Source organism: Pristiophorus japonicus, chromosome 17 (assembly GCF_044704955.1).
Source record: "Pristiophorus japonicus isolate sPriJap1 chromosome 17, sPriJap1.hap1, whole genome shotgun sequence".
Lineage (NCBI taxonomy): Eukaryota > Metazoa > Chordata > Chondrichthyes > Pristiophoridae > Pristiophorus > Pristiophorus japonicus.
The window spans coordinates 16584244-16600621 of record NC_091993.1 but is presented as its reverse complement, the minus strand read 5'-3'; the positions used below and the strand labels follow the sequence as shown (position 1 = coordinate 16600621).

General features: G+C 45.4%; 1 protein-coding gene across 4 annotated transcripts in view; it reads left to right on the top strand.

The window, feature by feature from the left end:
- Positions 1-16378, top strand: part of dmxl2 (Dmx-like 2) — a 165612-nt gene that overhangs the window by 32759 nt on the left and 116475 nt on the right. For all 4 annotated transcript variants that reach the window (XM_070858428.1, XM_070858431.1, XM_070858429.1 and 1 more), the window contains 4 exons: positions 982-1123; positions 3387-3453; positions 3675-3853; positions 5623-5806. In XM_070858428.1, the coding sequence (XP_070714529.1) occupies positions 982-1123; positions 3387-3453; positions 3675-3853; positions 5623-5806 (572 nt within the window). The remainder of the gene's footprint in view (positions 1-981; positions 1124-3386; positions 3454-3674; positions 3854-5622; positions 5807-16378) is intronic.

Sequence of the window (16378 nt, the reverse complement as noted above, 5' to 3'; positions counted from 1 at the left end):
TTTAAAAATGATAGTCTTGTGTAAATAGAAAATGTTGTTGAAACACCCTCTTCATTTGGGTTTGAGATTGTTTTAATGATTATAAAAAAATACATTTGGATCTTAAACTACTGTGGTTAAAAAAAATTGTTAATAAATTTTCTTTGTAACTTTTGAAATAGTTTCTTGTTCTTTCCTTGACCCTACATAAAAAAGCATGTAAGACTTCAGAAAGATAATCTTTGGGTGCTTTAAGGGAGATACTAGAGAGGACATTGCACGCACACATGGCAAAGGCAGGCTGTTAGAGGTGGAAGTAGGGTGTCTTGGTGATGGAGAGTATATTGGGTTTGAAGCTCTGCAGTTTAACAGTTAAACAGCCTCCAATCCAAGCTACTTCAAATTCTATAGCTGCAAAACTTTTGTTTTCCCAATACAGAGTGCACACCCCAGCTACCCAAGTCTAGAAAATGTACATATAAGTTGGCAGAGCTAAGTCTCACGAACCCCAAAAATTGCACCAGGGCACTGCTAGAGTTAAAAAAGCTAAATTATGCAATTTATTAGCACAGAGCACTGGTAAGCTACCTACTGCTTGTCAAGATAGGAGCACTCTACTTGTTGGGGCCGAAGCTTTCACATTCTTTGGAGTTAAGTGGGAAGAATCCCAGCGTAGTGATGGGTTTACCTAGCCAGGTCCCATTAGCTTGGAGTATTGCATACCTGCCTGGTTCAGGTATCCGATTGTGAGTCTGCCACAGAGTTGACTTGAATTTTTGTTATATTTGTTCATGGGATATGGGCGTCGCTGGTAAGGCCAGCATTTATTGCCCATCCCAAACTGCCCTTGAAAAGGTGGTGTTCCAGGTGTGCCATCCTGGAGCCAACTTGACTCCAAAGAAATTCTGCTTGTCGCTACGGGAGTACAGTCACTAATCTATAGTCATCCAGCTGTAATGCTAAATTAGGCTTGCATTTATTGTCATTTTCTTCTTTTTACAGGTACCCAGTTATTGACCGCTACAGACCATCTACAATTATGGTCACCTCCCTTTGGTGACATCCTGGAGGAAGAAAGTGGTCATGCTGAGGAATACAAATTACAGCCAGATTTAAATGACTGGAAATGTAACTGGCAGTGCAAGTAAGCATCTAAACATACTAATTTTCTTTAAATGTAATTCTTCTTTTGTTGCACTCTATGCAAAGTGGGTAAGGCAAGTTTGTCCACCCAGGACAATTGGAGGGATGTCCATCATTTTAAAAGGCTTTTGTGTGAAGGGTACCTCATCTAGCAGTCATCTTTATTTTTTTTCTTCTTATACTGCTGCCATTTGTTCTGTGTGTAGCAAGCTTTCTCTGAGTTCTTCTGTGCTATGTTTCTGAATTCTTGACTGAAGTTTTTTATTTTACAAAATTTATGAAATGCCTGAAATCTTAGGGTGTGCCAGGTCAAGGTTTTTTTATTAAATAACAAGAGGCACTTATCAGTCGCTGTCACCCTCCAAGATCTCTCTGCTCCTCCAATTCTGGCCTCCGTATGCACTGTAACCAGAAGGGCCGAGGCTGCCCTGAAATCGGACCGCGGGCCTCATTAACATTATTTAAGTGAGCTTCCTCCACAAGTAGCACTCTGATGCCTCCTGGCTCCACATCAAACCTAAAAATAAAATTCCACTTTTTGGTAGTGGCTGCTTGCTAGGCTGCATCCATGCCTAGAAAACCTCTGTGGCCCATGCCTAAAATCTGCTCTGCTCAGGGCAGCCCAATTTTCCTGAGGGGGTCCTCAAACTGTCGTTGAGCCTCTCATTAGCATGAGCCAGGGGCCGAACACCTGAAAAATGGTCCGACTCAATATTGGGTGAGACGTCTTTCAAACGTCCTTGGGGCACATGACGTTGGTCCTTGAAATTGGCCTTCGTGCCCTTTGTATGCCTGTAAAACGGGTGCAATGAGGACAATTTCTATCTTTTTAGTCTTCCTCCAAATGAAAGTAGGACATCATCAGTAATCAGACATATTTAACATTTACTTACCATCTCTGATTAATGTGATCAAAGAATGTATTTTGGCTCTTTGTATTTTGCATTGCTAATCAAGTTTTTTCTTTATTGGATTTTGTTGGCATCTAAGCATATTATGCTGCCAAATGACATCATTCTGCGGTTAGTTATTTAACATTTGGTTGTTTAAAACTAGCACTGTAAATGTCACACATTTCATTTAATTGGTTTGGCTGTGTCAGCAGGTCGCCTTGGGATCCCTTTCTATGAGGGGAAAAAAAATAAGGAAATGCTTTACTAGAAAATGTAGCCAGTGAATACAATAGCAAAATACTGCAGATGTTGGAATCTGAAATAAAAACAGAAAATGCTGGAAATCTCAGCGGGTCAGGCAGCATTTGTGGAGAGAGAAAAATGGAGTGTTCTGACGAAAGGTCATCGACCTGAAACGTTAACTCTGTTTCTCTTTCCACAGATGCTGCTTGATCTGCTGAGTGTTTCCAGCATTTTCTGTTTTTAGCCAGTGAATATCTCGATTGCCAGTTTATTGTGGAGGATTGCTGAGTTCATAAACTACCCACAACTAGTGGTTTTATTTAAAGTGGATCTATGTTTTCTGGAGAAAAATAGTAGACTATACTAACTTGACATTTTAAGTCAAATCAGTAATGATTACGATGTCTTAAGTAAATTTCGTGCAACAATTTTAATATTGAGAAGCTTTATTGTTTAAAAACTTGTAATCTTCACAATATATTGGAAGAAAATTGAGATGTTTATCTGTATACTTATGAAACAAAGAATGAATTTGCATTTATATAGCACTTTTCATGACTGCATGACGTCCCAAAGCGCTTCACAGGCAATGAAGTACTTTTGAAATGTAGTATCTGTTGTAATATAGGAAATGCAGTAGCCAATTTGCATATGGGAATGTCCACAAACAGATATAAAATGAGCAGATAATCTGTCTTTAGTGATTTTGGTTGAGGTAGAAATATTGGTCAGGACACTGGAGAAAACACCCCTGCTCTTCTTCGAATAGAGCCATGGGTTCTTTTACATCTACCTGATAGGACAGACAGGGCCTTGGTTTAATGTCTCATCCAAAAGGCTGCATCTGACAATGCAGCACTCCCTCAGTACTGTACTGAAATGTCAGCCTAGATTATGTGCTCAAGCCTCTAGAATGGCACTTGAACCCACAACCTTCTGACACAGAACTGAGAATGCTACCGCTGATTGATTAAGTTTCCAAAAAACAAAAATGTTTCCATCTCTTGTTGACACAATTAACTTTTGGACTAGTGATAAAATTACATAACCAATAAAAAAAAAACAAGTAAATTAAAAGCCTGATCTGATTGAACATACAACATTAAAATATTCCATTCTGCTATTTAGGACTGCTATTCCCATATATCTCATGAAATGGTCCCCTGATGGAGAATACTTTGCAACAGCAGGAAAGGTAAGATTTTGAAAAGCACATTCTTGCCTAATTGAGCAATAGCATTTATTTTATGTTAAAGCGTTGAAGCAAAATTAATGTATAAAAGTGTAACTGCAAAAATAAGGTTGCTTGCTGTATCTGTGGACCATTAACTTTAATTTGAAGGGCTTAATTTTTGTCGATATTTACTATTTCTAGTTATATCACCATATACGAGTAAATTTTGTTTTTATGTGCAGGATGACTCGCTTCTAAAAGTATGGTATCTTACCACTGGCTGGAAGTCTGCAGTTGTAGGTGCAGAAATTCTTGGGGAGAAAAGTGCTTCTACAGCTGTACACTTTTCCTTTGTGTACCTGGCACATCCTCGTGCAGTAACAGGATTTTCATGGCGGAAGACTAGTAAATATATGCCAAGGTTAGAGACATGCTCACTTTCATCACTGTAAATGCCAGTTAGGGTTGAACATTTGGGGGGTAAATTGCGTAGCGCCCTGTTTGGGGGCGGTGAACAGGCGCGGAAGTCCTGCCCCACTCGTGATATTGGGGTTACCACCCCCGAGAGCAAGTGGAGCGCAAAATAACGTGCTTCACTTGCTTTGTGGGGCGCGAGCGGGGCAGAAGCAAACGGAGAGAGGCACAGCGCTATTCTGTACTTGACATGGAAGTACATTATGCTGATAAAGGATGGAAAAACGAAAAAAAACTTCCATTCCCCATGCTACTGTCCCTCATCTTAAAAATTAAGTTCAGAAGGGTATTCCAGGTTTGAAGCAGAGTTAGCTATCTCATCGAGGATGGTGATTAAGGACACTGCAATTGGCCTCAACTCCCTGGGTTTACTAAGGGGAAAAACAGTTTCCATTCCTGATTGCTATACAGTGACCCTTCATAGAAATGTCTTTTTTGTGTGGATATTAGGTGAGGGTAGGATTGTGCTTTGTTATGATGGCACCTCTGGTCGAATAACGTACTGGAAGTCACTGTGAAGTCTCGCATGTGAACTATAGTAATTTAGGTTTGGAAGAAACATAGAAAATAGGTACGGGAGTAGGCCATTCGGCCCTTCGAGTCTACACCATCATTCAATAAGATCATGGCTGATCATTCACCTCAGTACCCCTTTCCTGCTTTCTCTCCATACCCCTTGATCCCTTTAGCCGAAAGGGCAATATCTAACTCCCTCTTGAATATATCTAACGAACTGGCATCAACAACTCTCTGCGGTAGAGAATTCCACAGGTTAACAACTTTCTGAGTGAAGAAGTTTCTCCTCATCTCGGTCCTAAATGGCTTACCCCTTTATCCTTAGACTGTGACCCCTGGTTCTGGACTTCCCCAGCATCGGCAACATTCTTCCTGTATCTAACCGTTCCAGTCCTGCCAGAATTTTACATGTTTCTATGAGATCCCCTCTCATTCTTCTAAACTCCAGTGAATACAGGCCCAGTCGATCCAGCCTCTCCTCATATGTCAGTCCTGCCATCCCGGGAATCAGTCTGGTGAACCTTTGCTGCACTCCCTCAATAGCAAGAACGTCCTTCCTCTGATTAGAAGACCAAAACTGAACACAAGGTGTCTGGCATATGTAGAACTAAAACCCAAGAAGAAGTTAATTATTTTGGGATGGGAGAAAATGAGTAGAAAGCTCAGCACAAATAATATGTGCCTCTCTTTCCTTAAATAATTGATGAAAGCACAAGTAAAAGGTACCGGAGACAAAAAAGACTAAAGTGTTCCAGTGGCAAATTGTACATCTTATCACTGGATTTAATTGGGAATGACACTTGTCTGCAATGTTTACATTGACTTCCTGTATACTGTATAACTTTTTCATATTTCTGTGGATGGTTTCACGCGGTTAGAGAGGATTTCGAGAGAATACCGAAGTGCTGAAAGGCAATCTTGAACAAAAGCATGACATTGCTTGTACACGTGAGGCCCTCGGGTCCCTTTTCATTCAAAATCTAAATAATCTAAGCGCAAGATGCAGCTGGTCTTTAGATAGAGCTAAGTTTTTTTTTAAACTTACAAAATATCATTCTGCATGCACTATAATTCACTGTCTTGTCCACTCTTAATCTTGCTTTTATCTCTGTGACTGAGAATGTGTACTGCAAAAAAATAGAAGAGTGCTTTCTACACTGAATTTGAAGTGTGTGTGATTCCAATATATTCTATCTCCAGGAGTTCTGTGTGCAATGTGCTACTGACTTCATGTCAAGATGGTGTCTGCCGACTGTGGGCTGAAACCTTATTGCCAGAAGATGGTCTTTTTGGAGGACAAATGACAGAGTCTACCATTAGTACCTCAACTAGCAATCTTCCTCACGGTGGAAGTCAGAAAGACAAAATCCAGCACGCTCTCGAGGTAATCATTTCTAAAGCCTTAAAGCATGAATATGCTTCATTTAATTCACATTGATACAAATCTAGTTTGCTTGTTCCATGTTATGCCAACTTGATACTTCATAGTTCTGATAGTTACTACATGTGTTTTTTAAAAAATGACTCTTGTATTTGAATCAATATATTTTAGGAAGGAAGTATGTCTTTTTCCTTTGTCAACAGTAATTTTGAAATAAGTACAAGTAATTTGTAATTCCAGTTTTTAGCGCATAATACTCATGTGAAGCGCCTTGGGACGTTTCACTATGTTAAAGGTGTTTGTTGCTGTTGTTGTTTAATGTACTTTTGAAGAACTATGAGGTAAATTTTGTGAAGTCCCGTACCTCCAGCAGGATCTTGCACATGCAAAATTTACCCCTACATGCCATCCGAAAAGGTGTCTGTGTTGGTTTCTACAAAATATTTATGGTTACAAATGCCATATTTGTATAGTCTGGTGTGTATGTGCTACTGTTTTCTATGTTGGCGCCAACATTGTTCAGGCTTTGAAATATTACATTTCAGTGTTTTCAAAAGATTACATGTCTTTTTAAAAACAATGAGATTTAAAAAGTGGAGCCTTTCTTTAAGCAGATTGTTGTGTATTTAACCCTTTGTAATCTGCATGACACCTGCCCACTAGAGGGCCCACCTGTTGGAGTCCCAAGGAATCCCAGTATCCCTTGTGAGCACAGTATATAAACAGGCCACCCATGAGGTACCTGCACTCTGGAGTCTTATTAAAGGAGCCAAGGTCACACTTGCTCATTGTACACAGTACTCAGTTTCATCCTTTATTATGAGCGTACCAATTGCTGACGAGGTAATGAACAACCGCTCGAAAATGCAAAGAACAGTCGGTATCCTGGAGAAGTTCTCAGAAGGGGACGATTGGGATGCCTTCATGGAGAGACTCGACCAATACTTCGTGACCAACGAGCTGGAAGGGGACGAGAATGCTACCAAACAAAGGGCGATCCTCCTAACTGTCTGTGGGGCAACAACCTATGGCCTCATGAAGAATCTCCTGACCCCGGCAAAACCAGCAGAGAAATCCTACGAAGAATTATGTACGCTGGTCCGGGGGCACCTAAATCCTAAGGAAAGTGTTTTGATGGCGAGATAGCAGTTCTACACGTGTCAACGATCGGAGGGCCAGGAAGTGGCGAGCTATGTCACCAAACTAAGGCGCCTCGCAGGACATTGTGAGTTTGAGGGATTCCTAAAACAAATGCTCAGATACTTTTTTGTACTGGGCATTGGACATGAGACAATCCTTCGCAAACTGTTGACTGTAGAAACTCCAAATCTAAGTAAAGCCATAGTGATAGCCCAGGCATTTATGTCCACCAGCGACAACACCAAACAGATTTCACAGAGTAAAGAAGTTTCGGCCAGTACTGTGCATAAAGTAATGTCAGTCTCAAGCAGAAATGTACATGGCAGAACGTACACGCCGGCTGCTGTGGCCCGACCTCAGTTGACCCAGAGTCCGCCATCAATTGTTATTGCGAGGCAGTTAACACCTTGTTGGCGCTGCGGAGGTGATCATCGGCCCCATCAATGCTGCTTTAAGCACTATGCGTGCAGTGGTTGCAGAACAATGGAACACCTCCAACGAATGTGCAGACGAGCTGCAAACCCTGCAAACCACCACGTTGTAGAGGAAGATCGATCTACTGTGGATCAGGCTGAATTGGAGACACTCCTACTGAGGAGGCAGAAGTGTACAGGGTACACACATTCACTACGAAATGTCCACCAATAATGTTGAAAGTTGAATTGAATGGTATTCCAGTATCTATGGAACTGGACATGGGGGCAAGTCCATAATGAGTGAAAAGGCTTTCAACAGGCTGTGGGACAAAAAGGCACACAGGCCCAAGCTCAGCCCCATTCACACCAAACTAAGGACTGACAACAAGGAATTAATCCCTGTAATTGGCAGTGCAGAAGTCAAAGTCTCCTCTGACGGAGCAGTACACGAACTCCCGCTGTGGATTGTGCCGGGAATGGCCCCACATTGTTTGGCAGAAACTGGCTGGGAAAAATATGCTGGAACTGGGACGACATCCGAGCGCTTTCGTCTGTCGACGACTCCTCATGTACTCCAGGTTCTGAGCAAGTTCCCATCGTTGTTCGAGCCAGGCATTGGAAGCTTCTCAGGGGCGAAAGTGCAGATCTGTTTGGGTCCCGATACGCGACCCATCCACCACAAGGCACGGGTGGTACTGTACATGATGCGTGAAAAAGTGGAAATTGAGCTGGACAGACTACAACGTGAAGGCATCGTCGCGCCAGTGGAATTCAACGACTGGACCAGTCCGATTGTCCAGGTACTTAAGGAGGACGGCACGGTTAGAATTTGTAGGGACGATAAAGTAACGATTAACCGTTTTTCACTGCAGGACCAGTAGCCGCTACCCAAGGCAGCCGATTTATTTGCGACCCTGGCTGGAGGGAAGACGTTCACCAAGCTGGACCTGACCTCGGCCGACATGACGCAGGAGCTGGAGGAGTCTTCGAAAGGCCTCACCTGCATCAACACGTACAAAGATCTGTTTATCTACAACCGTGCCCGTTCGGGATTCGGTCGGCCGCGGCTACCTTCCAGCGGAACATGGAGAGCCTGCTAAAGACAGTTCCTTGCACAGTGGTTTTCCAGGACGACATATTGGTTACAGGTTGGAACACCATGGAGGACTTGAAGAATCTGGAAGAGGTTCTTAGTCGGTTGGATCGCGTGGGACTCAGGTTGAAACGCTTGAAGTGTGTTTTCCTGGCACAGGACATCGAGTTCTTGGGAAGAAGAATCGCAGCAGACGGCATCAGACCCACCGACGCCAAGACAGAAGCCATCAAGAACGCACCGCGACCACAGAACGTGATGGAGCTGCGGTCCTTCCTAGGACTCCATAACTATTTCTGTAATTTCCTATCTGGGTTAAGCACCCTGCTAGAACCCCTACATGCGCTACTGCGCAAGGGAGATGACTGGGTATGGGGGGAATTCACAAGAGGCTGCCTTTAAGAAATCCAGAAATCTGTTGTGTTCAAACAAACTGCTTGTCCTGTATAACCCTTGTAAACGATTAGTGCTAGTTTGCGATGCGTCGTCATACGGGTTCGGGTGTGTGTTACAACAGACTAATGAATCGGGGATTTTGCAACCGGTCGCTTATGCATCCAGAAGTTTGTTCAAGGCCGAAAGGGCCTACAGCATGATTGAAAAAGAGGCTCTGGCGTGCGTCTACGGGGTGTAAAAAATGTACCAGTACTTATTTGGCTTCAATTTTGAGCTTGAAACTGACCACAAGCTGCTCATGTCGCTGTTCTCTGAGAGCAAAGGGATTAATACCAATGCCTCTGCCCGCATCCAAAGATGGGCGCTCATGCTGTCGACCTACAACTATGTAATCCGCCACAGACCGGGCACAGCGAACTGCGCAGATGCTCTGAGTCGGCTGCCATTGCCCACTACCGGGGTGGAAATGGCACAGCCAGCGGACTTGCTCATGGTCATGGAGGCATTCGAGAACGAGAAGTCCCCTGTTACGGCCTGCCAGATCAGGACCTGGACCAGCCAGGATCCTTTACTGTCCTTGGTTTAAAAAAAACTGTGTCCTCCATGGGAGCTGGTCCGGTGTCCCAGTGGAGATGCAGGAGCCGATTACGCCGTTCCACAGGCGCAAAGATGAATTGTCCCTGCAGGCGGACTGTCTATTGTGGGGCAATCGCGTGGTCTTGCCCAAGAAAGGCAGAGATACATTCATATCTGAACTGCACAGCACCCACCCAGGCATCGTAATGACGAAAGCCATAGCCAGATCCCATGTGTGGTGGCCCGGCTCGACTCAGATTTAGAGTCATGCATGCGCCTGTGCAACACTTGCTCTCAGCTGAGCAGTGCACCCAGAGAGGCACTGCTCTCTCTTGTGTCGTGGCCCTCCAAACCATGGTCCAGGATCCACGTAGACAATGCGGGCCCATTTCTAGGAAAAATGTTTTTGGTTGTCGTGGACGCTTACTCAAAATGGGTTGAATGTGCAATAATGTCTAAGCGTGTCCACGGCCACTATTGAAAGCCTACGAGCCATGTTTGCCACCCATGGCTTGCCTGATGTCCAAGTCAGCGACAATGGGCCGTGCTTCACCAGTGCTGAATTCAAGGAATTCGTGACCCGCAACGGGATCAAACATGTCACATCTGCCCCGTTCAAGCCCGCATCCAACGGCCAGGCAGAACGGGCAGTTCAGACCATCAAGCAAAGCTTGAAACGTGTGTCGGAAGGCTCCCTGCAGACCCGGTGTCCCGAGTGCTGCTGAGCTACCGCACCAGACCCCCTCACTCACCGGGGTTCCCCCAGCCGAGCTGCTCATGAAAAGGGCGCTTAAAACAAGGCTCTCACTTGTCTACCATGATCTTCGTGATCACGTGGAGGGCCAGCGGCATCAACAAAGTGTGTACCATGACCGCACAAATTTGTCACGCGATATTGAGATCAATGAATCCCGTGTTTGTGCTCAATTATGGACATGGTCCCAAATGGCTCACTGGCACGGTCACAGCCAAAGAGGGGAGTAGTGTGTTTCAGGTCAAAATGGCCAATGGACAAATGTACAGAAAACATTTGGACCAAATCAAATTGCGGTTCACCAACAGCTACGAACAACCCGAAGAGGACACCACTAACTTTGACCCTCCAACACACACACACACACACACACACACACAAGTGGCAACTGACATCATGGTTGACCATGAAGCCGAACTCATCATCCCCAGCAGCCTGGCAAAGCCGGCTGCCCAACAGCCCAGTGAAGAACTGACCAACCCACCTACACCTGCATTTGTACCGAGACGATCGACAAGGGAGTGTAAAGCCCCAGATCGTCTCACCTTGTAAATAAGTGTACTGTTGACTTCCAGGGGGAGTGATGTTGTGTATTTAACCCTATGTAACCTGCATGACACCTGACCACCAGAGGGCCCACCTGTTGGAGTCCCAAGGGATCCCAGCATCCCTTGAGAGCACAGTACATAAGCAGGCCACCCACGAGGTACTTGCACTTTGGAGTCTTATTAAAGGAACTAAGGTCACACTTGCTCATTGTACACAGTACTCAGTTTCATCCTTTATTATGAGCGCATCACAGATAAAGAGATGAAATCATAGCATCTCATTTAAAAATGGACATCTAACCTAAGTAATGAGCTGCAACTTATCAACCCTACTTTGTCACAGTACACCCTGAGCTCCTATGGCATTGCTCACAGGTAGTCTCTCTCTGGTCCGGAGTGCTGCTGTGATGTTTCATTTCGTCGCATTCTCGGTCTGAGAGGATCACAATAGGGATCGTATAAAAACAGAAAATGCTGGAAATACTCAGCCGGTCAGGCAGCATCTGTAGCGAGAGAAACATTAACTCTGTTTCTCCATAGATGCTGCCTGACCTGCTGAGTATTTCCAGCATTTTCTGGTTTTATTTCAGATTGGCAGCATCCGCAATATTTTGCTTTTGTACAATAGGGATGGTGCTGGGGAGTGTGGTGGAGTCTTCAAATTAAAAGCATTGGACATTGAGAGAAGTAAGGACGTGCCTGTTTTAAGTGCTGGGGATGTGGTGAACTGTGCACATCACTCTGATTGATTGGATCTCCCAGAATCCAGATTAAGCAATTAAATTTGCTGAGTACGAACTGTTTTGTGAGAATCACTTTGTTTCTGGTTCTGATTTGCAATTTGAAGGCAGGGTCCAGGAGATATTTTTGTTCAATTGAATAATAGATATGACTTCAAAGCATCAGAACTATTGCAGCTTCCTGTTTTCCAGTCTTGCTGCTCTTGTTCCTGCACTGTTTTTAAGACTCAGCAAATTTAATAGCTTAATCTGGATTTTGGGAGATCCAATCAATCAGAGTGATGTGCACAATGACACTGCTGCATTCTTGGAATTTACTCCACCAGTATGATGTGCACAGAGTGACTCTGGTCTATTGTGGGAGACTTTGGTTTCATAGGGCTAGATTTTCGCGAGGTTTGTGGCTGGTTTCCTGCCTGGGCGGGGCGCAAAAACGACTCTTTTTGTCGCGAAATATGTCTCATAACATTTTGCGCCCGGGTAAAAAATTTTGGCAGTGATTTTGTGGCGGCGCTAATACTTAGCGCCCGCCCGATGTTTTCAGCGTTTGGATGACATCGATCGGCATGTAACGCTGCGCTATCGCCCTGGGCGGAAAATTCAACAATATCGCCTGATTTACCATCTGCCCGGAAACCAGTCAGAAAAAATCAGTCGAGCCCAGGGCACACCCGGTGCTAACGGTGCCACCTTGAAAACTGAGCAGAAGTTCAGTACATAAAAGGATTTGGAGAAGAAAGCTGTGTTTTACACACTGAAGTTTTATGTGAGTTTATAGTTCGTTTTAAAGAATATTTAAGGAGATTTTTTTTAAAAAGGGGGCTATACCATGTTGGCCATTATTCCTGGTTGTTTTTTCTATGCAGTGTCGAGCTGGAAGAAGGCTTATTGATGAGCATTTTGAGCATAATCGAAGAGGTCACTGACATATGGGGAGGAGGCCTTACCTCCCACGAGTTTACAGCCAACAGCGCTCATACCTGCAGCTCTCGCAGGCACAGTGCATTAGAAGGCTGCGCTTCCGAAAAGAGGTGGTCACAGGTTTGCCAGCTCATAAAGGCAGGCCTACCAGCGGCAACAGGACTGCACTGCCTGTTGAGGTGAAGGTGACTGCAGCACTTGCCTTCTATGCCTCCAACTCCTTTCAGGCATCAGTAGGGACATATGCTCCATCTTGCAGTAGGCTACACATTGCTGCATTCGCCAGGTGATTACTGCACTGTACGCACATGGGATGGACTTCATAAACTTCTTAATGACCAAAGAGGCCCAGAATGAGAGGGCTATAGGTTTTGGACGAATTGTTGGCTTCCCCAAGGTTCAGGGTGCCATTGACTGTACGTACATCGCCCTGCGAGCACCTTTATTCAATCCAGAGGTTTACCGAAACTGAAAGGGATTCCACGCCATGAACGTACAAATTGTCTGTGATCATACTTAACGCATCATGGCAGTCAATGCCCAATATCCAGGGAGCATCAATGATGCTTTCATCTTGCATGAGAGCAGTATCTCATGCCTGTTCGAGCGTCAACCACAAGGCCAGAGCTGGATGCCGGGGACAAAGGTTACGGCCTCGCCACCTGGCTCATGAGCCCCCTCCAAAACCCTCAGACAGAAGCCGAGCATCGCTATAATGAGAGCCATATAGCCACAGGCAACATCGTTGAACAGACAATTGGAGTGCACAAGCAGCGCCTTCGGTGCCTAGACCACTGGAGGCTGCCTGCAATACACCCCTCAGCAGGTCTCAGTTCATTGTGGTGTGCTGCATGCTACATAACTTAGCCATAATGAGGGAACAGGATTTGCCATGGGGGACTGCAAAACCACCTCAGATGAGGGGAAGATGACGAGGAGCCTGGCGAGGAACCCATGTCACCACCACGGGAGGCTGAGTGGAGTTTTCGCCACTGCAAAAGCCTTATGTCAGCAGCTCATAATTCAATGCTTTGCTTGAAGAGTGAACTATATGTTTGACTGTTGCCTGGCCATTCTATCCCACCATGTTGACTATTCCCCCTCATATTCTGCAAATGAGACACTACACAGCAATGGTTATGGTGAACTGGGGGGTCCACTTCCCATACGTCGGGAGACTCTATCAACAAAAGCAGACATTGACGATGAGATTCAACACCGCCTCCAGTGGTCCAGTACAGTCTTCGCCCGACTGAGGAAAAGAGTCTTTGAAGATCAGGCCTTCAAATCCCCCCCCCCCCCCCCACATGACGTCCTGAGGTGGAGGTTTCCATTGGCGAATTTGGCACATGTGACTCCTTATCTGGAAATAGAAAACAACAGACGAGTGGTTAGCAGCAGGGGAAGGGGCAGGGTGACATGAGTAAGGTCACATAGCACAGACTTATTTGAAGGACTGCTGCTACTCCATTACATGTAGTCCAGAGACATTGCATCACCTTGTCCAGAGACACTACATCATATTGCCCCAACCCTAGTCCACAGACACTACATCACATTGCCCCATCCCAGCCCGGGGAATATGCAGGACTTGCCCTCGCTATCGAATGGGGGGGTCAGCACCCCCACGGACAGTTGCCCTCCCTGAGACACCGATCAGACCAGTCACTCTTTCCTCGAGGTCTGTCAGAGGCATGCTTCTGGGTGGACCGCCGCTGCTCCCAGCGGTTGTGGGACATCTTTTCCTGCAAAGATGTCAATGGCAATGGTTACCAGAGTGCCCATCTGCTCTTGTGGCACACACGGATAGCCATCAAAGCACTTATACCATACTGTGTGCATTTAATACTCTGTTTAATGGTCCTGGAAGTTGCATGTGGTTCATGAGGAAGACATCGAAGTGCAGAAACACCTTTTAAGATTTCAGAAAGCAACCTTAATAATGTGTAAAGATTATTCATGGCAAATAAGATGCAACATTAAGCCTACCTATACCAACATGTATCAGAATGATAATTTAAGTAATGAAGGAGTGCATCAATAAAAATAGTACTTACTCCAACGACTCTGTAATGGTCATTGAACCTCTAGTGGCACTGGGTGCGGGTCCTTCAGATGTCATCCATATAAGAGACCTCCTCAGCTATGTTGGTCCAAATGTGATGTAAAACCGCTGGGAGGGGTCTAGTTGCACACCTCCTGTTTAATTCTGCCCATCTCTTTTCCACAGCAGTTACAAGGGCCTCGTTTGCCTCACAGCTGAACATTCTGGCTCGCTGCCTCCTCCCATCTCCTTCCCTCGTGAATGCAATCTAAAAATGGCTGATTCAGCCCTGGGTGTACTGCTCATGTGCGGGCGCTCCCTGACAGCTGACCAGAAGAAAAAAATGGCAATTTTTGTTAAATTAAAAATTTGTGCATGTGCAGAAGGTCCGATTTTTTTTTTTTATGTTGCAAATTTCAGCTCGGCACACATTCAGTTGTGCAACCCCGGATTTATTGCTATCGCTAATGATCTTCACCGTTTGACGAATTTCACGAGCTCTGGCGGTAACGGTACCCCAACGGTAAAAGAAAAACATTTCTCCGCGATTATCGCCCAAAAACAGACGAAATCGCTAAAACCTGAAATTCTTGCCCTGTATAATGTTTCTTTTCCTGATTGGCAGCTTTCATAGTTGGCTATAGTTGAGTGAATCAGCATAATTCATTTATGTTGGGGTAAGAAATTAGTGGGTGCATAGCTTTAAGAGGAGAATAACGGGAAAAGATGTCAAGTAAGCTAAATGTAAGGAACAAAGGCAGACTAAAAGAATGCCTTGGGCAAAAGGGAAGGATCCACAGGTACAGCTAGAAAAAAGCTTGTGGAGTGATCTTCACTGATTGTGTAGAGAACCCAACTGCTAAACGCCTTACAATTAAATAAACGAGGCAGTTCGGAAAAGCTTGTCAATGGAGACATGAACCGACAATTGGTGCTTCTGTCCTCCAGGGGATTTTCAGGATCTTGCAGAGACACCGTTGGTATTTCTCCAGTGATTTGAGGTGTCTGCTGTATATGGTCCACGTCTCTCAGCCATACAGGAAGGCGGGTATCACTACAGCCCTGTAGACCATGAGGTTGATGGCAGATTTGAGGCCCTGATCTTTGAACACTCTTTTCCTCAGGCGGCCAAAGACTGCGCTGGCGCACCGGAGGCGGTGTTGAATCTTGTCGTCTATGTCTGCCCTTGTTGATAATAGGCTCCCAAGGTATGGAAAGCGGTCCACGTTGTCCAGGGCCGCTCCATGAATCTTGATGACTGGGGGACAGTGCTGTGTGGCGGGGTCAGGTTGGTGGAGGACCTTTATCTTATGGATGTTTCGTGTAAGGACCCATGCTTTCGTATGCCTCAGTGAAGATGTTGACTATGGCTTGGAGTTCAGTCTCTGAATGTACACACATGCAAGCGTCGTCCACATACTGTAGTTCGACGACAGAGGTTGAGACGGTCTTGGATCTGGCCTGGAGATGACGAAGATTGAACAGGTTCCCATTGGTTCTGTAGTTTAGTTCCACTCCAGCGGAGAGCTTGTTGAGTGTGAAGTGGAGCATTGCAGCGAGGAAGATCGAGAAGAGGGTTGGCGCGAAGCCGCAGCCTGCTTGACCCCGGTCTGGACGTGGATTGGATCTGTGATGGATCCGTTGGTCAGGATCACGGCTTGCATGTCAACATGGAGCAGGCGGAGGATGGTGACAAACTTTTGGGGCCAGCTGAAATGGAGGAGGACGCTCCATAATCCCCCGCGGTTGACAGTGTCAAAGGCCTTTTGTAAGGTCAAAGAAGGCCATGTTCAAGGGTTGGTGCTGTTCCCTGCATTTTTCTTGCAGCTGTCGCGCCGTAAAAGTCATGTCCGTTGTACCCCGTAGTCGACGAAATCCGCACTGAGACTCCGGGAGGAGCTCGTCAGCCACAGGGAGAAGATGGTTCAGGAGGATTCTAGTGACTAC